This window comes from Pollicipes pollicipes, unplaced genomic scaffold, assembly GCF_011947565.3.
Source record: "Pollicipes pollicipes isolate AB1234 unplaced genomic scaffold, Ppol_2.1 Scaffold_4002;HRSCAF=4701_pilon_pilon_pilon, whole genome shotgun sequence".
In the NCBI taxonomy this organism is placed as follows: Eukaryota; Metazoa; Arthropoda; class Thecostraca; order Pollicipedomorpha; family Pollicipedidae; genus Pollicipes; species Pollicipes pollicipes.
The window spans coordinates 33,557,967-33,579,892 of record NW_023596420.1 but is presented as its reverse complement, the minus strand read 5'-3'; the positions used below and the strand labels follow the sequence as shown (position 1 = coordinate 33,579,892).

General features: G+C 69.0%; 1 protein-coding gene across 1 annotated transcript in view; it reads right to left on the bottom strand.

Annotated features, from left to right (window-relative positions):
* Window positions 1–21,926, bottom strand: part of LOC119094011 (rho guanine nucleotide exchange factor 11) — a gene marked incomplete at its 3' end in the record, with an annotated part of 83,938 nt that overhangs the window by 29,504 nt on the left and 32,508 nt on the right. Inside the window, exon 12 of the mRNA XM_037217062.1 lies at window positions 7,769–7,886. Within this exon, the coding sequence (XP_037072957.1) occupies window positions 7,769–7,886 (118 nt within the window). The remainder of the gene's footprint in view (window positions 1–7,768; window positions 7,887–21,926) is intronic.

The following is a 21,926-nucleotide window of genomic DNA, read 5'->3' as shown; positions in this document are numbered from 1 at the left end:
GGCGGCGGCGGCGGCGGCGGCGGCGGCAACGGTCGAGTGACGCGCGCCGTGGCGAGCCGGTCATGTGTCGCGACAAGCGCCGCTGCTCCCATCGACACCGACGCCGACGCCGACACCGACACAGCCGGCCGCCAGACGGACGTCCGGGTCGCGGCCGCACGCGTACACGGGCATCAGGGGTCGCCGGCGACGCGGCGCTGCGGTCGGCGGGCCGTCGGAATCAATGCCAACGGCGGAGGCGCCGCGGCCGGGATCCGGCTGGTGTCGCAGACGACACGCGGAGCGTCCCGCTGGGACGGCGGCACGTGCCGCGCGACACGGCTCCAGTCACGGCAGCCGTCGCCGCGGCCGGCTGCCCGGCGTCCCGGCGGCGGAGGAGCCCGGCCCGGCGGCCGGCCGGCCGGACCGGGCACCGGATCCAAGCCCAGAGCCGAGCCGAGCCGAGCCGAGCCGAGCCGAGCCGTCGGCCGACCGACCGACCGACCCACCACTAACCGGGACGCCCGGGGGCCGGAAGCCGCCGACCGCAGCTGATAGCGCGACGCCCGGGGATGGCGTCACCGCCAGCGCAGCCGGCGGCGGCGCAGCGGCTGCCGCACGCTGAACCGGCCCCGTCGCCAGCGCGGCCACCAAAATGACCCGTCCGGACCGGCAACACTCACGGACGGCGCGTGAGATGCAGAGCACACGGCCACCGCGGACCGTCGTCCCGGACATCCGGTGGACAGCGTCACCGCGCCTCAGGACGAGGGGTGGGTGGGGCGTTTTTGTCATCTACGCGTGACGCAAGCGCTGATGCCTCAAGGAATGTTCATCGCACTATCCAAACAAAAAACGCCGTGAAAACCCCAGAGACGCCTGTTCTTGCGCTTGATAACATCGGGCGCCTTCACACAAACTGAATGACATCATAACACCGCATCAAGCACCTCCGTCGGCCAGTCCAGCCGCCGAGATCACCGACTTGGCTCGCCGGCCCCACCTGCACTAAACCCCGACGCGCGGGGAAAGTGCGGCCTGATCTCCTCCGACCTCCAGCTTCTCAGCGAGGCGGCTGCCTGATCCGGCCGGCCGTGACAGCGAGCCCCGCCGAGACCGAGACCGGCCGGGCCGGGCCGGGCCGGGCCGGCTCGGGCGCCGGCGGAGGTAAGCCGCCGCACGTCAAGTAGCCGGGACGACTTCTCCCCGGCGGCACGCCGCATAGCATAGGGGTGACGTCGGCCCACAGCTGCCCGACACGGCCGCGTCGTGACTGGCCACGCGAGCTGGATGGGGAGACATTTTCCGTGCTTGACCTTCCATACCCTTACCCGGTGAGTGTCCCTGCTTCTACCATTTCTTTTCTTCACCCGGTGAGTCAGAGCCAGTGATTCACGACTCCCCCACGGCAAGGTGATGAAACGGTCCCAACTGAGTAGTCGGCCGTCCTCATCGCAGATCGGGCCCCTGTAGCGGCAAGGCGAGCGGCCGCAATCATGCGGAACAATGGTGGGCGTGCCGAGTTTGAAGCGGACTCCAGGATCAATCGTGCCAAGTCACGTGAGACCCACTGCTCGTTGGGTCTCCCGGCACGATTGCACGTGTTCCTTTTGGCCTCTTTAGCTCGGAGGACGTCCACGTCCGCCCTCTCTCCACCCTCAATGTCGCGACCCGACCCCCGGGGCGACGGCTCGACCAGACCGTCCGCGTGCGACTCGATCGCGACCCGGAGGTGAAGCGAAGGACCTGTGCTCATGCGTGCCTCTGCGAAACCGCCAACACCGCCGGGTAAAACAAACGGCCAGATATCTGAAGCGCCAGTGTGTCTCTGCGGGGCCGCTTCACGTCCGTCGTCGCCTGCCGCGCGGTCGACGGCCGCAGTCCGCCCGGCAGCCCGACGCCGTCGCTGTGGCATGGTCTGGCCCGGCACCGGCGCGCGCGGCGGTCCCGGCGCCTGCGGACGGCCCTGCCCCGTATCGCCGGCGGCGCCGTAAAAGCGTCCCGGCCATCTGGCGGCGACCCGGCGGCGGTATCTCGGCCGCCCAGCCCCGCCCCGCCGGCGCACCGCCGGCCCGCCGGCCGCACGCAGCGGGGCTCGGTCCGGACGGCGCGGCAGCGGAGAGGTCGCCTCGTAGCTCGCTGGAGACGCGCGCCGAGACGGGCCCTGCTTGGCGGAGGCATGGGACACCGGACGGAGGTGCTACATCGGACGAAACCCCGCCACCGCGGATCCGGGCACACCGGACGGAGGTGCTACATCGGACGGAGCCCCGCCACCGCGGATCCGGGGACACCGGACGGAGGTGCTACATCGGACGGAGCCCCGCCACCGCGGATCCGGGGACACCGGACGGAGGTGCTACGTCGCACGGAGCCCCGCCACAGCGGATCCGGGGACACCCGACGGAGGTGCTACATCGCACGGAGCCCCGCCACAGCGGATCCGGTCAACGTCGCAGAAGCGCGGGGCGGCGACGGGAACGTGAAGTCGAGCAACAGGCCCCGGAGCGCGGGCCCACAGGCTCCAATCGAGCGTTCCAAAATTCATGCCATGGGATGTATAGCGTGTAAATATAAGTCAATGCTATCGGAACCCTGGCTCTACGGCATCCTCCGCACGCAATTCGTTGGCGCTAATCCGTTGCCCCTTGACCCGAAAACCAGACATCCGACCCGCCCGGCCCATTTGTCAAGCATGCGGCGCTTAGACACTCAGTTGACCGCTACCCAGTTCGATGGTGATTGACCGATTTCGAGCAAGGGGAGGGGCAAACGGCAGTGGACCCCAAGCCAGGATGTAATGGCATGAAAAAATCCAATCCCCGCCACCCATGTGGTCGGATATTGGAACACCGCTCCGAATCGACGCCGGCTGCTGCCCGCCGCTGTCCAGCTGCCGCCGGAGCACCGCTGGAAGCGGAGCGCTCGCGGCGTGCCCCGCGGGCGCCAGCGTTCTGGACCAGCCAGCGGCGACTGAGCGGCAGTGACAGGGGGTCACCGAGCCGTCCGTCAGACCGGCGGACGGCTGTCAGGCGGCCGGCGGCCGGCCGCGGCCCGCCAGGACGCCACTCCGGCAGCCGCCCACGGCCGGGCCCTCTGGCGGCGCTGGCACGGCCGCCCGTCGGCCGGCGTTAATCACCATTGGCAGGCGCACGTGTCGCCTCCTGGCAGCCGGCCGGCCTGAGGTCCGCGGCCCGTCTCGGCCCGATTACGGTGGGCACCGCCCCCCCCCCCCCCCCCTCCTCCCTCCTCTCCCTCTCCCCGATGTCGGTGGAGGAGCCGCAGCCGCTCCATGCCCGGCCGCCGCGGACGGGCGCCGCTGCTGCCCCGGCGGCCGGGCTGGACCAACGGCTGCCGAACGGCCACCGCCGCCGCCGCCGCGGCATCGAGCGGCGCCGATGAATGGTTCGCTCTGCGGCCACAGCGGCCGGCCCGCGCTCGGCGGGTCGATGGGGAACACCGGACGCTCTTGGAAGATGGTCGCAGCGCCGACCGCGGCCGGCACGGCGCGACGGCTGGCGACCACCCACCGTCACCGCGCCGCACCAGCGCGGCGGCCTCCTGCGGCGCTGCTCTGATCGGGCGGTGCCGCAGCGTCGGCACGACGCCGCAGCCGTCCCTCTGCCGCGGCAGCGTCCACACGGAATCGCGCCGGCCCTGCAGGGACGATCAGCGGCGGCACGCGGAGCGCTCTGTTTTCTCACACAACAGGCCTCGCTCGCCACAGGCCGCCAGATCGGAGCCGCACCGCCACACCGGGGGCCACATCGCGCGCTGGCTCCCCGGCTCCCGATCCGTCGCGCTCCGACGCTATTCCGGCCCGGGGGCCGCGGCAACTGCGGCGATGACGATGCGACTACGATGGCAACGATGACGACGATGACGGCGACAAAAACGACACCGACGAAGACGATGACGACAACGACAACGACCACGACGACGACGACAACGGCGCGGCAGCGACGGCAGCGGCGGTACGCCCACGCACCCGTCACCCACACTCGCCCGGACGGCGCGCGGCCAGCACTGGCGCCGGCGGTCGTGCCGGGCCGGGCCGGGCCGGCCGGGCGGCGCGCTCGGCCCGGCGCCAGCACGATCCGCCGCGTCGGCGGCGGCGCGCCCAGACTCCGGCCGCCGACGGCCCGACCCGACCCGACCCGACCCGGCCCGGCACGACCCGGCCCGGCCCGGCATGACCCGACTCGGCCTGACCCGGCGATTTCGTCCCGGCCTGACCTAACCTGGCGCCCCGGCCGGGCCCGGCTCTGACCTGGCGCTGACCCGGCTGTCGCCAGCCGCGACCGGCCACCGTTCGCTGGCTGCTGGCTACCTGCCCTGTCCGACGCCACGCACGGCGCCCCTGCCTGACACCGTGTCAACACGTCAGCGCGCGGCCAGCGGTGGCGCGCCAACTGGTCAGCTGTACCGCTGCCAGGAGAGTGGAAATAAAACATTTACCGTATTGATTGGCGTTGAGCGGGGGCCGCACGTCAAACAGAGTCGGGCCAACATCGCCCCCCTGTGAACGCTGGAGTCGACGACCTTGGCAGCATATTTGAGGCTTTTAGGAGAATTGTGGCCAAGCCAACAAACTCCAGGGGGAGGGGTAGGTGCAGGTGCAGGTGCAGAATTATTTTGAGTGGTTCTGGGATCGGACCAATCTGTCAATCAGGGAATCAATGACTTGCCTTGAGCAAGGCTGCCAACGCGCGGCGGCTCTGATCCCTGCGCTGAGTTATGGCCATGCAGCGGTTGAGCCACGGCACATGGTTCGTCACAGATACAACGGCTGTCTTGTATAAGTCTAGTAGTGTGGAATGATGGAAGTGTAGCTAAACCAGGACACTGTCGCATCATTGGGGACAATGGCGGTTAGGGCCGTTAACATCAGGGAAAGCAAGCACTAAGCTTATCCTGGTGTACGGAAATAAACGAATAATAATGCTTATGAGCCCCACTTCCACAAAACAAAAAATTTGGTCAGACCCCGCGCTTCTGAATGGCCGTTAAGAGAAGTTCTGCAGCGGCAAAACTCAACACCGCTCACCGCTGTGATGCGTTTTTTTCTATATGAATAATCAACCCGGGTTAGGCCGCTGGTATGATCATTTCTCAAATGGGTGCCCTTTGCAAAAGCTAGCGCGGCCAAGTTTCCTCGACGCACAGCAGCATCGGCTCCCTACATGCGACACGACTTTCGTCACAAGTGCTTTTCTAATGTGCGTGTGACAACGTGCTGGCTGCTTGCTTAGTCATTCAGCGATGCGGCGCCCGATAAGCCACAGAGAAAAATGTCACATTTAGGAGAAATGGTCACAGTATGAGCATTTTGGTTTGATGACCGAAAATTGCTTGTTGGATAAATTAGCATTGGCATGGCGCTCGTTGGTCAACTCTTCGTTTATTGAATTTCCTGACATTCGGAAACGTAACCAGCGCATTTTGCCTAGTTTGGTCAGAAATGGTATCAGATCTGGTACCCTGACATTCGCCTGGATAAGAATGGCAATCTTCCTCCTGCAAGGAGTCCAGGGATCCCATCCAGTGACGCGGTCCGACAACTACACAAAGCTGCCGTGCCAGATCATTCCAACGCTGACAGACTCCACCGGCGTCGCCCATTTCGCGCGGCGCTGCGCCGTCCGCCCGCTGCAGCCTGGCAGCCGCGGCCCGGCTCTGCAGGCGGCGGCCGCTCAGCTGGCGGCCGGACAGCGCCATCCGTCATACAGTTCAGCAACGCGACAACAGATGGCAGGCCGGGCGGAGGCGGCCGTCGCGCGTCGCTGACTCCGCCAAGGACAGTTAGCACCGCCCACAAGTCGAACGCCGCTGGAGTGTTTGAGCTCGTCACAAGTTTGGAGCGACGGGCGCTGCTATGGACGGGGTTCAGTGCCCTTGCATCATTGCAGGGGATCATAAACTAGCAGCTCGAGTTGGCATTGCAACATAACCGCAACAATGCGGGCTTGGCAACGAGACGACCTCTCACCAGAAGGCATACTCGCCATGTATCCCCCGCCACTCTGCGACAATTACACATTGAACCATCGTCACCATCCCGACCGAAGGCCAGCACTAAGCCCTTCAATCAGCAAAGCATACGGCACTCCGCAGCCATGCAAACAGACGTGCGGCGGCGGCAGCCCTGACCCGACTACAGCGCCGGCCGGGGGTGGAAGTCCGCCGGGTGGACGGGTGGTCCGCCGCCGCCGCCGCCCAAACAAACAGCCGGCCTCCCGGCGACGGTGGCCGGCCGCCGCCGGGAGTCCGGCCGGGTCCAGCGACAGCGCTGACCCGGACGGCGGCGCGCCTCGCTCTCGGCCAGCCCCGCTCATCCATCGGCGATGCAGATGACGGACCAGGTGACTCAGTGAGACCGGACAGCGCGGATATGGTCAGCCGGCTGACTCACCCGCCGCTTTCGCGCTGCGATGGCCCCGGCGCGGCCGGCTGGACACTGGCACTGAGCCCGCACCGTTATGACCTCCGTGTCGAACATCAGGTGGGGCGCACACTGGCCAGTGGCATGGTGTTTTCGACCGCTGCATCCACATTCGCGTGTTCGTCCGTCGAAATACATGGCTATAATGAATACAAGCTGTGTATGCCTGTCGCTTCCAAATTGATTTTTGGTGGGATTTTACCTCCCCCCACCAACCTAACAGGACGCAAAAAGATTAGCTGATTGGCGAAGGAAACCGCCATTGTTTCAAATTGAAATATTATCCTTCGGGTGCGCAAATCCGGGCATGAAAAACCGTGCGAATATTTCAACCGTCGATGGTGTGGAGGACCTAGCGTGATTGGTCCGCCAACTTTCCTCAAACTATAGAGGTGGTCATTGCCGCCTGTCCTCCGGTCCAACAGTCTGGGCGGCGGCCGGAGTCGGCGGCGTCAGCAACCGGGACTGCCGTCCGTTGTCCGGCCAACACATCGCGCACGCCCCACGGGCCCGCAGCTTCGACCGCTGCCCAACCGGCCTTGTCCTTCCCTGGCCCGGAACCGGTCCACTTCCTACCCTCCAGCCAACCGTGCTCGTAGGAACCGGAGGCTGTCGGGCGGCGTGGGTCTTCCTCCCCTCCCCGAGCGGCCGTCCGCAGCGGAGGCTGTCGGACATCCGGCGGCGTCAGCTGCTCTCCTTCGGGCAGCTCTGCTGCTCCCGGTCTTGTGCGGACGGCTCAGGTTCGCGGTGTATATTCGGGCGCTGCACATTCGACTTGGCCGGACTAGGTCGGTCTGAACCATATGATGCATTCCTCGAAGTTCACCAGCTTCGAGAAAAACCGGTCAGATGACGTGTAGCTATGCTGATTTCCATGCATCCACCGTAGCACTCCCAGTCTTCCAGCCCGATGATCAGCCATCACGCCACCCGGTTCACCGGGCGGGTCCCAGGCGACCCAGACCGCCATGGGGGCCGCGCGGACTCATGCCGATCCCCCGAGGGCCAGCCCTCCGGCACGGGCCAGCGCGCAGCCTGCCGACGCCGGCTGCTTCAGCGGAGCGGCGTGGCAGCCGTCATCGCTGGGAGTGGCGCCGCGCCGGCCCGGGCCGCATCGACCGGGCCCGAAATACGCCGCGCCGATACTACGGCCGCGCGCCGGCCGCCATAAATATTCAGCGCCGCGCGCGCGCCCGGCCGGCCGGCGCCCAATTTGCCGGCTCCGGCGCGGCGGCGGCGACGGCGGCGGACGTCCCGGTCAGCGCGCCCGACGCGGCGGCGCGGCCCAGTGCGGCACGGGCCGAGACCGTGCACCGACGGCGGCGGGCCGGGCCGGGTGCCACTCACCTGTTGGTGGAGCCGACGTCGGCGTGCTCCGGCGTCTCGTCGCGCCGCTCGTCCTTCTCGGTGACGGTGTCGGGCCGGCGCTGGTCGGCCCGGCCGCTGGCCGGCGCCGCTCGGTCACCTGCAGCAGGGACGGCGCCGGTCAGGCCGACAGCGCGCACGGACGCGGCACGGGCTCGGACTGGGCGCCGCACCAGCCAGCCAGCCAATCACACTGACGACGGCACCGCGCCTCGACACGGGATCGGCGTCAGGGCAGTGGCGGCAGGTTCGACATTAAAACGCGGTCCTCCGGCACATGATCAGAGCTGAGCCATTTCCCACGAAGGCCGCGAGAAGAGGCCCCCGGACTGGTCCCATCGCGGAGAACACAATGGAGAGATCGCTCAGTCCATAGCGTCAAAACGGGTGAACTCGAGGGGGCAGTCAGTCCATCAGTCAGGTACAGCCAGTCACAGTCAACCAGTCGGGCTGGTAATGAGTGCCGGCCCAGCGACGGCGCCGGCGGCAGGCTGCTGGACGGGGTCCCGGGTCCCGGGTCCCGGGTCCCGGACCCCGGTCCCCGGATCCCGGTCCCGGTCCCCGGTCCTCGGCCTCGGCCTCGGTCCCCGGACCCCGGGCCTCGCCCAGGCGATGACGGCCGCGGGGCTCAACAAACAGCAGCTGACGGCCTCGGCGTCACCAGAAAGTGGCTCGGTCGCGCGCGACGTCCCGCAGAGAGAGCCACTGTTGAAACGGGCCCGGCCGCGCTGTTTACAGTGACGACGAACGCGGCAAACACACTCCCAGTCAAGGATGTCCTGAACTTGGGGGACGCCGCCACGTCTGCCGACTGGGCCCGCGACCTTGGTACCGCACGCGTCTTGCCGCGGCGCCGCCGCTCGCCGCCAGAGGCCGCGTCGGCGCACGGCGCCGCGATGCTCAGTCGGCGATACGCATTTCTTTCTCTTGCTGGCGACATCGCGCCGCCGCATTCCAGAGTCGGAACGCATTAAGGGAGAAACCTGCTTCTTCGTCTCATGTTTTTGCTCGCGGCTTTAGCATGGAAACAAGGGGCGGATCCGGTTTGGGTACGGCACTGACGAGTCTGGAACCTGCACGCGCCACGTCCAAGGATCAACGGCATTTGTGACGCAAACGACGCGCTACTGAACAGCGAGCGACTTTTGCCGGCGGCCTGTGGTCCGATGAGCTCGTCCCTCAGCGCTGGCAGCTGGCCGTCTTGTAAAGCGGGGCGCGGCGCCGACGGCAATGGCGCAGCGCCGCCGGCGAGCGACGGCAGCGCCCCTGGCGGCCGGCCGTCGCACCACCGTCGCTGACATGCCCGACCCGATAGCGGGGGCGCGCCTGCCCGCCGGGCTGGCCGCCGGACCGGGCGCAGGTCGACTGCTCTCGGCCTCTCCACAGCCGGCAGCGGCGGAAGAGCGTCAGCGCATGTGCCCGCCCGTACGCCATCCCTGGTCGCGGAGCCGCTGTCGAGCCGGGCCGCTATCGCCGCCGGCGCCACGTGTGCGCCCCGGAGCCACGTGCGCGGCCGGCGACGCCGGGCGGGGCCGGAATTCGGTCGCCGCCGGGGTCACCAGCGCCGCGCGAACGGCTTCTACGAGAACACGGCCCGGCCAACCCGCCGATAAATTACCCTTGCGCAAGACAGCCGGGCCGGCCGGCTCGGAAGCAGCGGGGCCGCCGCGCCGTCACGCGCCGCCCCGCTGGCAGGTCGAGCGGCGGCGGCGGGTCGACGCTCTGATTGCCCGGCCCGGCCGACAGTCCATCATTACGGGCCGCCGGCGTCTGACGGCCGCCGGCGCCGGCGCCGCCCCGGCCACGTCGACCCTCCGGCGGCCGGGGCCTCAGGGAGCGGTGCGGCATGCCCCGGTGCTGGCACGCCGCTCCCCCGCCAGACGCCGCCGCCTGCCGACTCCTGCGAACTCGCGGAATGTCCCGGGGCAAGATGCTGAGTTAGGGCTCAGCCCTGTCAGCATTCAGAATACGTAATGGCCGTTCAGGCTTGCCATTATGTAAATCGTACTTTCTTGGCATTCACCTGGCCCTGTTAAGCTTCCAGGGCTTTGATGCAGTTAGTTATGCTTATATCTCTGCAGAAGCACAGCATCATCGTACGTCATTTGAGCTGATAGCCGGCATCTAGGGAATCTGATGCAATGCCATCATGGGTTCGATCGGTTTACGGCCGATTATCATACGAATTCCGATGAGTTAACGTACGGGAACCATCGTACACTTCGCTCTCCAACGATACGGTCCATATCTCTGTGCAATTCCCAGACCCCTGACAAGCCGTGCAGGGCGAGCTTGGAGACTGTGCTGTGCCGGTCGCACCCACCCTGCAGTGCCGACGGATTCACGCTATTTATCCGAGACGCACGCTTGCGCGCGCACGGGTCAGGAATGCTGCCAAACACCCTGTAAAACGCGCCGACCCATGCGATCGAGGTTGCTGCCGAGCGTCTCCAGCCAGCAGAAGTCAGCGGCGTCGCCTCTCACCATGCGTCTGGCTTCGCTCGCCGGTCTACTGCGCACCGCTCCACAGTGAGCCGCTGCTGTCAACTCCGCGCGCGCGGCAACACAAATTGAGGCCACTTACGAGCGGAATCTGGCGACACGGGCCAGCCAACGGTGGGCGCCGTCTTTCCTGGACCTCACACGGCGCGGCCAAGGCCGGCGGAGTCAGCCGGCTGGAATGGCGGCGTTGTGACGGTCTCGGCGGAGGAGCGCGGGCGCCGAGGGGCCGGTCCGCCGCTGTGCACGACTGGCCTCGCCGGACGCGCTCCACAGGTACACCACTGACCTTGCTATTCACGCTCTAAGGCACGCTACGGACGACGACGAGGTCAGGGGAAGACCTCCGACGGCAGGGCAAGAACACAAGTCACATGCGGCATGCGGTCGACATGCGGTTCCCTCCGCCTAAGCAGTCCCTCGCCGCGAATTTCCGGCTGGCTGCGCCGGATCCCTGTCGACCGGAGCCGGCCGGGACCGTCCCGTTCACCAGGCGCCACCGAGCCGTTCTCCCGCCGCTGAGGGGTCGTCCCCGGCGGGAGTCTAGCGTCGGCGGTAGGCGGCCAGTTGACGCTCCCGCCGCTCTCTCCGGCGTCATCAGGCCATCTCCGCCCCGTCCCGTGATTCACGCCCGCTGCCCGCCGGCGAGCGCCGCTGCGGCACGACCCGCCCGGGACCCTGACCCCGGCCGGGTCGGCGCGTCCCGTCCCGTGCGCGGCCCGGCCGTCCGCCCCGCCCGGGCCGCGGCGGCGCCGGGCCGGCCGCCGGAGCCGGGGCCGCCGGCGCCACCACCGCCGCGCCCGCGCAAGTCTGCACGCACGACGAGGTGACGTGCAGATGGCGAGGGCGCCGGATTCCGCCCGGCCTGTCAGGCGCGAGCGCGGCGCACATGCCGCGCCGCACCGGACAGCACAAGGCTGCGGACGACGCGCCGATCCATTTCCATGCGCCAATTCGGAGCAGCGATGATGAAGCGACACATGTCAGATCGGGCGGGTCACATTCCGGCCCGTCAGAGCGGCTGGGCTCGCAGTGTCCGGGGCCTGCGGCGCCGGCAGTCGCCACGTCACGCGCGCCAACATGCATGGCGTGGGACCGCAGCCGCCGGCGCACCCGGCCAGCCGCCACTTAACGCCACGACCGTCCGCAACGCGGCGCGACTGAGACGCCGCAGTTCACACGAGCGGCCGTCACGAACGACGGCGTCAACGTCCGAAACGGGGCGGGCGGCGCCGGCGCGGCCGGTGACCGGGCGTCGCCACCCTCTCCCACGGGTCTGACGTGTCAGTGGCGCGCCGCCGCCCCTCGCGCGGCGCCGAGCTCCCAGAACTGAGACGTCACCGGCGCGGGGCCGATGCGAAGCGCCCGGCGCCCGGCGGGGTCGGGAGTCCCGCCGCCGCCTGACGTGTCCCGCGTCTGGAGGCCCCCGAAGCCGTGGCCGCCTGACGCGTCCGTGACCGGAGGCTGGGAGCGGCGCGTCTGACTCAGCCGCCGCCGTGCCGCAGGAAGCCGACCGTCGATTAGCCGGAACACTGCCGCGCAACCAGGCAGCCGGGCAGCCGGGCAGCCCCGTCGCCTTCCCCGGCCCGCCCGCCCAACGGCCACGCCACGCCGCTGCCCAGCAGCAGCGGCGCAGCGCGGTGAGGTGCGGGCTGTCGACACGGGCCACAGGGCTCGGCGGCGCCGTGTCGTAGCCCGCCCGCCCCCTCGTGTCCGCGTGTTCGTCCGTGCAGGCGTATATCGATCGGTATGCCGCCGCGGTGTGCGGGCGCTGGCCGTGCACCTGGCCGGCGGCGGACGGGGGGAGCGGGCGGCCAGGTAGATCGGGGCCACGCCGGGCCCGCCGGCCAGCAGCACACCGCACCTCGGACACGCTCGCCGGCCCTGCCGATCAATCATACTCGGCGGACACGGCCGACGGCCACTGAGGCGGCCGCGAACCCCGAGTCACGTGCGCGGACCACGCTCGATACAGAGGGCGTGGCCTCGTGGAGTTAGGGCACCTGAGCCCTGTTGCCGGGCCGGCAGGGGTGGCATGCAGATTGAGCCGGGGCCGGGCCGGGTCACCGGGTCAGAGTTCGCGGAGGGCAGACGCACCGGGCGGGCCGGACGGCTACAAGCGGGAGCGGGTCGGTCGGCGCGGCTCGCTCCGGCGGGGCGCCCGGCCGCAGCCGACCGCCGCACGTAAACAGATCTGTGTCGACGAGCGGCGACGGGCGGCCGGACGGCCCGCTGCGCGGCGCCGGGACGGCCGGGCGAACGGTGACGCGGTGCGCCGCAGCCCGCGCCGCGCACAGCTCGCGCGTGGTGCCACGACAGCGGTCTGAGCTCGCGGGAGCCACCGGCCCGGGCCAGCGGCGCCGCGCTGACGTGACGAGCGGTGACGCCGGACCGGGAGCGCCCGAGCTGCCGACGACGGCACGCCCTGATCTACCGCTCGTCGCAGCGCGATGGGACCCGCTCCCACACAGTTCGGCCGGCCGAAAAACTAGCGCTCGGCGCGCTGACGAAAATAGGCCCGTGACGTCAGTCGGCCGGGCGTCCGGGCAAAAAGGGGCGCTGCGGCGGGCAGAGGACGGCGGGCGGCGAGAGGGACGGAGAGGGGCGCGGCAGGCCGGCAGGGTGGCAACCGCAGCACCCGGCCGGCCGCAGAGGCGACCACCAATACCCTCACGTATGGGACCCAAAACGGCGGAGGGTGCCACGGCCCTCCCCTCCCGATCCTCGACTAGCCGGGGCCCTCAGCCTGAATCACGGCTGTGCTGTGGCGCACAGACAGATCGCCGCGGCGCTGTCCCAGCGACGGCTGCTGCGACTCAGCTGTGCCGCCGGGCAGGGCGTCTGCACCGCGCCCCGCAGCTGTGCCCGTCACAGCCGCCGCCCGCAAACAGCCGGTGTTTGGCGGCCTGGTGACGTCACGGCCCTGATCGGCCCGCTCATCAGCGGCGCCCACGCGGCACAAGCGGGGGAGCCCGCGCTCTTTTTATCCAGGGGGACGACGGGGCCAAACGAGCGCACCAGTCGATTGGCTTGGAAACGAGTAGTGTTCGAGAACACTGCATTGCAGTGGCGGGTATGCAGAGGAACTGCGGTGGCCCTCGAAACGAGCATCCACAATTGTGGCGCAACTGGGACTCTCACCCTGAACTGGCCAGGCAGGCGGTGCAGGCCACACTCCGCCCACCGCCGGCCAGCCCTGGAGTGCTCACGATCGTTCGCTCCATTTACCCCATTTGCTGCCGGGCCCTTGGTGCGACTAATTCGATGATGTCACGGCGGCCGTGGCGGCGACGATCAGCGCCTGAAAGCGACGACAGCGGACCGTGTCCACGCGTCCAACTCGGGCAGCGTCCCCCCGGCAGACGGCCCGCGTCGGGATTTCTCCACCGAAATCCCGACAGCGCTCAGCCATCCTTCGCCCATCCGGACGAGCCCCTACTGAACAAACTGCGGCGGCGACCCGACGCAAACACAGGCCGCCGCCGATCACCGCGCCGGCCCGGCAGCCCCGCTCGCAGGGCGGCTGGCAGGCCGGCGACGGGCAGCGGGCCTCGTCTGCTCGCGCCACTCCACCGGGGAGACAGGCGGCGGGGGGCGGCGGCACTTGGCCGCCCGGCCAACGGCGCCGCCGCCCGCCGGCCGGCAGCGAGCGCGCCGAGGCGCCGCACCGCCAGACCGCCAGCCCGTCGCCGGGGCGTGTTCCGCCGGCCGGCACCGCCGCAAAACCGCAGGTCGCGCCGCCCTCCGCCGGCGACGCCGACGCGGGCGGCGCGGGCGAAACGGCACCCCGCCGTGCACGGGCACACCCGGGCGGAAACGAGCGCGCGAGACCGCGGCCGGCGACCTCGTTTTCAGTGCGACGCCCCACACCAGCCGCGCCGCGACCGTGTTCCGCGGACACGTGTGTGAAACACGGCGGCCGGACAAGGCCGAAATCGTTAGGCAGCCGACGCTTGGCCGAAGTCAGGCGGCGCCCGACGGCTGGGCCGTTTATATGCTGACCATCCGGCGAGATGGCTAACTGGGCGCCGGGCCGCTCTGTCCGGCCGGCGCCTCTGCCTACCCTGCCGCAGCCCAAGTCACGCCGGCGCCGCAAACTCGCCGCCTGTTGCACAAGCGCGGTGGCACAGGCGGAAGCGTATCAAAGCGCCGACCACGGCCGAGCGGAGGACTCCGCCACCGCCTGTGACCTCGCAGGGCCGCTGGCCGGACATGAGTCATGGGGCCGCAGACGCCCGCTGCCGCACCCCCGGCTGCACCGTGCACGGCTTTCCGCCCCCGGCCGCCGCTGCCGGCCCGGCCAGGCCCGGCCACTCCCCTGCCCGGCCTGGTCCGGCTCTGGCCGGCGGCGACCGCGCTGACGCCAGGCCAGAGCCGCTGGCACATCTGCAGGCCCGTTACAAACCTCCGCGCCCCAGCGCGAGGAGAGGAACGACCTCGGCGGCACTGCAGGTCGGTCTCCCAGCGCATCACCAGCACTGACTCCGGGGGAGAGAGGCAGCGACCTCGGCCCCGCCGTCAGCTGCGGCCGGTGACGTCTGAGGTCACCTCTGCAGCCACTCGGCCGGCGATGTGGGACGCCTGCTGCCCGCCAGACCGCTGCCCTGCCCGCCGGCCGTGCAGTCGCGCCGCCACACGCCGAGTCGGTGCGGTCGACACGCGCCGCAGCGGCCGCCCCGCCCCGCCCACCGGCTCACGCCCGGCCGGGCCGAGCGAACGCGGCAGACGGCGGGCCACGGCCGCCGCTGCACCGTGGGCGACGGCCGACACCACTGGCTCGCCAGCCTCCCTCTCTCCTCCACCACCACACGTCTCCTGGAGCTGTGAAGGGCAGCCGCGCGATGCCAGCGCCATCACCTTACCTATCCGACTGGAGGGCCCGGCGTCCGGCATGTCCGTGCACGTCCAACTGCCACGCTTCTGCTCTTTTTTGGCCTTCTCGAACGCCTTCTGACTGGCGCGGTCGGACGCCTTCTGCGCGGCCTTCTTCTGGCGCCGGTGCTGCACGCGCTTGTCCTTCTTGTCGGCCGCCGTCGCCTCCTTCTCCCTCTTCAGCGCGATCGCCGCCTCCTTCTCCCTCTTCTGGGCGGCGGCCGCGTCCTTGCCGTTCGGCGTGCGCTTCTCGGCGGCCGCGTCCGGCGCGCTCCTGGTCTTGCCCAGCATGCGGCGGCCCTTCTCCAGCGCCTTGGCCTCGATGCACTGCGAGGAGCGACGCTTGTGCTCGCGGTTGTTGTTGCGGTTGACGCACTCCTCGCAGATGCAGTTGGTGCCGTCGGCCTCCTCGGGCGCCTCGAGCAGGTTCTCCAGCGAGTAGCGCTTGGTGAGCAGGCGCTCCTGCGCCGAGCCGGCCGGCTCGCGCCGCTCCGGCTTCAGGCGCAGCGACGGCATACGGATCGGAATGCGCGAGCCGGCCGAGCTCACCGGCGAGACGACGCGCTCGGGCGAGCGCACGCCGTTGGGCGGCGCCCGGATCTTGGTGCCGGCCCAGAGCGGCGCCAGCGGCGCCGGCCGAGAACGCTCAGCGTTAGCATTGAGCGCGCCGGAGGCGATCGAGCGCGGCAGCGTGCCCGACAGGCCGAGCGTGCTGGTGGCGCGCGTCAGCCGCTGGAAGGCGCCAGGCCGCGCCGGCGCCACCTGCGGACGCTGGCTGGTGGAGCCGGCGCGCAGCGTCCGGCTGGGGTCAAACTTGAGGTACTGCCATTCCTGGACGGTGCGGTCGTCGAGGTCCGAGGCCGAACGGCGGAACAGTGTGTCGCGCTTCTTGCGCAGGCGATCGCTCAGCGTGGAGATGTTCATCATGACCATTGTGACATGGCCAGGGCAGCAAGGGAGAGCGCGCGTCGGGCGCGGGGAAGAGGCGCAAGCCGCGCTCAAGGCCGGCTCCCCGTGACGTCACTCGCTCGATCGCGTCCCCGCCACAAAGGATTGTCGATTTTCGACGTCCCTCTACACTACGCTACGGAGTCCGCCAAAGGTCAACCAACCCGCGCACACCGCCGCTCACTGGGGGCGGTCCCCGCCCCACCCCTGTTCGAACGGTCTGCACAGCCCCGCTCTCGACCGCACACTATCACCACACGTCCCGCAATTCACGCAATCCACCGGATCCTCCCGGCCAATCCGCCTGACAGCACTGGGCACCGTCCACTGTCCGTCGCTCTGCCTCGCTGACGGCTGGCGCGCGGCTGCGGGCGTGCACCACGGAGCGGGCGCCGGCTGCGGACTGGCGCCGCCGCGCGGCCGCCGGCCGCCGGTGGCGTGCGAGCGGGCCCGGTCGCGCGGCCGGCCGGCGGTGACTCACCGCCCGCCGCTGGAGCGCTTCCGGCCCGGCGGCGGGATTATCGCGTTGGACGCCGGCCGCCGCGGCCGCCGCTGCCCGGTCAGTGCCGGCTGGCCCACTCGCGGCTGTCGCCACCGATCGGTCGGCTTGGCAGCGAGCGTGACGGCAGCGCGCCGACTAGCGACGGCGCCCCCACAGGCCGGTCGCGAGGTCGGCGACACCGCCGCCGCCGCCGCCGCCGCACCACGCCAGCAGCCACGTGACCGTCGACGTCGGCGGCTGTGGACGGCGCGGGAGGCGGCGCTGCCGGCCGGCTGAGTCACGTCCAGCCAGCGGCGGCCGTCCGGCCCGCACCAATCACAGCCACGTCCCGCAGCGCCGCAAAAACAAAGCGGCGCACCGCTCGCCGGCCGGTCCGGACGGGTGCAGTGCGCGCACAGTCGTCAGAGGCGTGCTGCGGCCCGGCGGGAAGGGATGACAGCGTCACCGCCGCCGTTGGCCGCACACCGCCACCACCGGCGTCGCCGCTGCCGAGCGTAGTCAGCTGGCGGCCGGACAAAAACGACGCCCGGCCGGCAGGGGCGGCACGACGCTCCTGCCAAGGCCGGTGGCCGTTCCCACGCGGCGACGATTAGAGCCACGAGCGGCGCCCGCACGGCTGCGAGCCGCCGTCGCCGCCGGACCAGTCCCCCGCTGGGCGCAGACCTTGCCACCGCAGCAGACGGCCGCTCCGGCCGTCTTGTTTGCACAGCATCGGAGCCCGGCTGCGGCGTTGGAAGCGGCGCGACGCGGCCAGGCCGAGGCCACTCCCCCGGGCCGTGTGTTCCGCGCACGCTCCTGTGTGCCCGGTGACGTGACATTCGCCAGGCCTCCCCTCGCCGGCCTCCGACAGCTGTGCCGGCGGCGGCGCGCACACCCGCGAACGGCGCCCGCGTCCGGCCGTGCAAACCCGCTGCGTGCCGCGGCATCCCGAACGCGCCGCGCACCGAGCCTCCCAGGAGACGGCCGCAGGCACGTGGGGCGCGCCGACAAACAACGGCGACCAGGCCTCACCGCACCAGGCCGCGCCGGCGGGCCATCTCGCTCCGCCACCGGGCCGGGCCGCGGCGGCAGGAGATAGGGTTGGCGCCGCTGCTCGGCTGGACAGGCGTCGCCACCACAAACAGAGCTATCACCCCAGTCGCCCGCCCCCCGCATGGGACAAACAAAACACGGCGCAGGCTGACGTCACGGCGCAGAGGGCAGCACCAGCCGTGGCTGCCGACGCGCGGGATGGGCGGCGCCGCCGGCAGCCAGCGCAACGCCGCTCACGCCGGACGGGGGGGGGGGGGGGGGAGCGAGTCCGTGGATCAGGGACCGGCCGGTCCGTGCGGACTGTGCAACCCGGCGGACTGAGAATGGAACAGCAGCGGGCAAAAACCGGTCGCTGTGTGGACGCAGGTGTCCCACTCGCACCGCGCGGAGTTCCAAAACTGACCCGGAAGCGCGCCGACCGTCAGGCATGCGCAGCCTTGCCCCAGGGGAGCCGTCGCGGTGAGTCGGGACGGAACACCGAACGAGGCCGGGCGGTGCCGTCAGGGCACAACAGTGGGCTCCCAGTGGACAGTGCGGAGGCCGCGCCGTCCACACAATGGACAGGATAATCGGCTGTCGTGGCCCCGTTCCCGTTCGCCGCTGGCCGTCCGCGCCAGTGACGATATCGCCGCCACCCGAGCCTGAAGCGGCAGCAGCCACGGTCCGGGACTGCGGGTTACGCCACGACAGGAGCGTGTCCGAAACACCAGCGCGTGACTCACCCGCCGGCTTTGGAAACACGTCATCTATACTTCAGCATCGCCACACTGCAGAATTCAATGTGACGCTCCCAGCCTGATCTGCTCTAGCAGCCAAGCCAAACGACCCACCGCTAAGCCCCGGCACCAGGCCAGCCGGTCACGTCTGCCAGCTGCGCAGCTGCTGAGGACGGCTGCCTGGTGCGACACCGCAGCGCGGTCCGACAGCCGGTCGTCAGGCGAGTGCCCGGCCGCCTCCTCGGCCTGTGGTCGGCAGGTGGCGGTGCCGTGCGTGCCGAGGAGCCCGCTACCGAGGAAACCGGCCACCGGCCCAACCGCTCAACCGGGCTCTGGCCTCGCAAGGGAGGCCCGCCGCAGTCGTGCCGGCCGCCGGCGAGCCTGTCCTTGCCACACGCGCCACCGACGAGTCGCATCCGAAGATCCCGCCGCTCCCGCTCACCGAGTGTGGCGCGGTGTGGTGCAGTGCGGAGGGGCTCGTGGCTGGCTTACGGCCGGGCGTCGCCGAGCCGAGGAGCGGCGTCACGGCCGACCGACCGGGAGCGCCCCCCTCCCCTCCCCCTCCCCCCCCCCGACGGTGACACAGAGCGCGCGCGGCGACCGTGATACTGACACACATACCGGTGTCGCCGCCGCCGCCGCCAACCAGGGTTACGCCGGGCCACCGGCGGCAAACCACGGGGCAGCAAACCACCAATGTTTACTCGGCCCACATCTCCTGCTTACGTCAAGTCTCTCCACCTCCCTTTCACCGGTTCAGGTGAGCTTTGACCATTTCATTACGCTCTATTTCAGATGCCGACAATGTACAGTTGTTAGACTGTATAAGTAGTTATCAGGTACACAGCGTGGTCCAGCCCTACTGGACCAACAGGCAACCGCATGAACGGGACAAAGATGTGTCATACGCCACACGATCAACACACCGAGTACACAGTGCACGCCCAAGGACAGCACTACTGCTGGGACGTGACCATGTGTAAGCGCGCGTCGACCTCGCCGTGATGGCCCCACCGATCACCAAGTACGGAGACCGATGCCGTGACGGACACACCGATCACCAGGCACGGAGACCGATGCCGTGACGGACACACCGATCACCAGGCACGGAGACCGATGCCGTGACGGACACACCGATCACCAGGCACGGAGACCGATGCCGTGACGGACTCACCGATCACCAGGTACGGAGACCAATGCCGTGACGGACACACCGATCACCAGGCACGGAGGCCGATGTCGTGACGGACACACCGATCACCAGGCACGGAGACCGATGCCGTGACGGACACACCGATCACCAGGCACGGAGACCGATGCCGTGACGGACACACCGATCACCAGGTACGGAGACCGATGCCGTGACGGACACACCGATCACCAGGCACGGAGACCGATGCCGTGACGGACACACCGATCACCAGGCACGGAGACCGATGCCGTGACGGACACACCGATCACCAGGCACGGAGACCGATGCCGTGACGGACACACCGATCACCAGGTACGGAGACCGATGCCGTGACGGACACACCGATCACCAGGTACGGAGACCGATGCCGTGACGAACACATCGACCACCGGGCACGGAGACCGATGCAGATCCAACGACACGGGGTGGACACAGTCACCGAGGACGAGCAGGTCCGCGGCGACAGGCAGATCCGCAGGCACGGGCCCACATACACACGACGGCGACTCAGAGCACATTGGACAGAACATTGGACATCTCCGTCTCCGTCTAATGCCCGCTGGAAACCACAGCAGACAAGAGAATGTTCCACAACAAAGCGCTTCAACACGTGCTCCGGTTTTCCTCAAGCATTTTGGTAATCATACGCCTGGCTAGCTAGCTACACGCTAGCCAACACGCGTTTCTGTTCTCTTCCCCCCCCCCCCCCCGCCCCCTGCGGGCCTGCCGCGCCGCGCCGTCCGTTGACCTTCTCGGCGACTGCCGGGGCTCGATTTGAACAGCCGCGTGCGCCGGCTCCCCACGCCGCCACACCCCAGCCCGGCTATGCGTCCCCCCCCCCCCCCGCCGCGCTGCCGAGGCCGCTGCTGCAGCGGCGCGGCCGTTGGGAGCGGACAGGGGAGCGGTATGAGTCACAGCCATGTCCACCTGGGGCCGACGGCCGCCACCTGGCGGGGGCGGGGCGGGCGGACCAGGGTCGACCGACGACGCCCCACGCGGCGTCGACACGAGCGGCAGGGGCGGGACGTGTTCACGGTCAGCCGACGAGCGCAAGCTGAGGGGGCAGAGGGTGATGGGGGAGGAGGGGGAGGGCACGGCACGGGACCGAGCGCTCGCAGGCAGGGTCGCGGTACGCCGCTTCCGTTCGGTGGGAGGGCAACAGCCGGTGGTCAGCGCACACCAGCAGGCAGGTATCCTCCGAGGGACGACGGGAACGCAGCTGTTTCATCATCGCACGATGGCTGCTGACGCTTGCAGCACGCCGCGCCGTATCGCAAACGGGTCGTGATTGCACGTCCCGTGTGCAAAACCCCACCTTGTTAGCAAGAAAGCTGGCACTCACTGACCACAACCTGAAGTGCGCAGTAAGCGTGAGTCATCGTTACACATGGCCATCGTCATCGGCACGATGACGTAATCATGAAATCGAGCGGCACTGAGACCTTGGACCTATCACCGTCTCACGAGTGCCTCCAGCCAATTAGAAAAGCAATGCCAGACAATACAGTGTTGACATACGTGAGAGTGTTGGCATCTAAGCTTCAGTGCATAGCTGGCCAGCCGAAGGTTTATCGGGACGCAACATTGCGAATGGGAATCGCACACTGATTTCACGATGCTCCTCCGAGCCATTCCATGCGTAATTTACACAACATTGCGAAAAGCGAAGTGCGCATCGACTTCACGTTACTCTGAGCCCTTCCATGCGTCATTTACACAGTGGGTATGCCATGCGCCACCTCACAAATCGTCCGGCCTTCTCTCAGGCCATCCGCCGGGTCCCCACGTCCCACTGCCACCGGCCAGTCGTCGCCCCTCTCCCCGCCCCCCTCGCCGGCCGCCCAGCGGCGCCCACCAACACTGCTGGCACGGCAACGGAGCCGACAGAGCCATCTAGCGCCGAGTCAGCTAAGCATCAGCTCAGCTAACGCCGCCGCCACCGGCGCCACGCCGCAGCCGCCCAGGTGAGCGCTGCTGAACCACGGGAAGGGGCGGAGGGCAGAGAGGGGCGGGACAGGAACGCTTCAAAACGAGTAACGCTTGGCTACGTGCGAGCGGCGCGTGACGCCGCACACGTCGGAGCGGGGCCGCGACATGCGACGGTCGGCGAGCCTGACCTGCCGAGGCCGCACCACGCGGCCCGAGGACAACGCTCCAACGCCGCCAATGAGTCACCCGTTCGCTATGCATCATTACGAGCCCCGCCAAACGTCGCGACTCTCATTAGGCGCACCCTTGGAAATGCGCAGCGGAACGGCACCCGGTCACAAAACGGGCCGAGCGGCAATCCAAACCACGTGGGCGTTACAACAGGACATTGCGGCCCGGCTTGACAACGGCCAATCATCGTAAACGGTAAGTGCCGAAAGCACTTCGCCG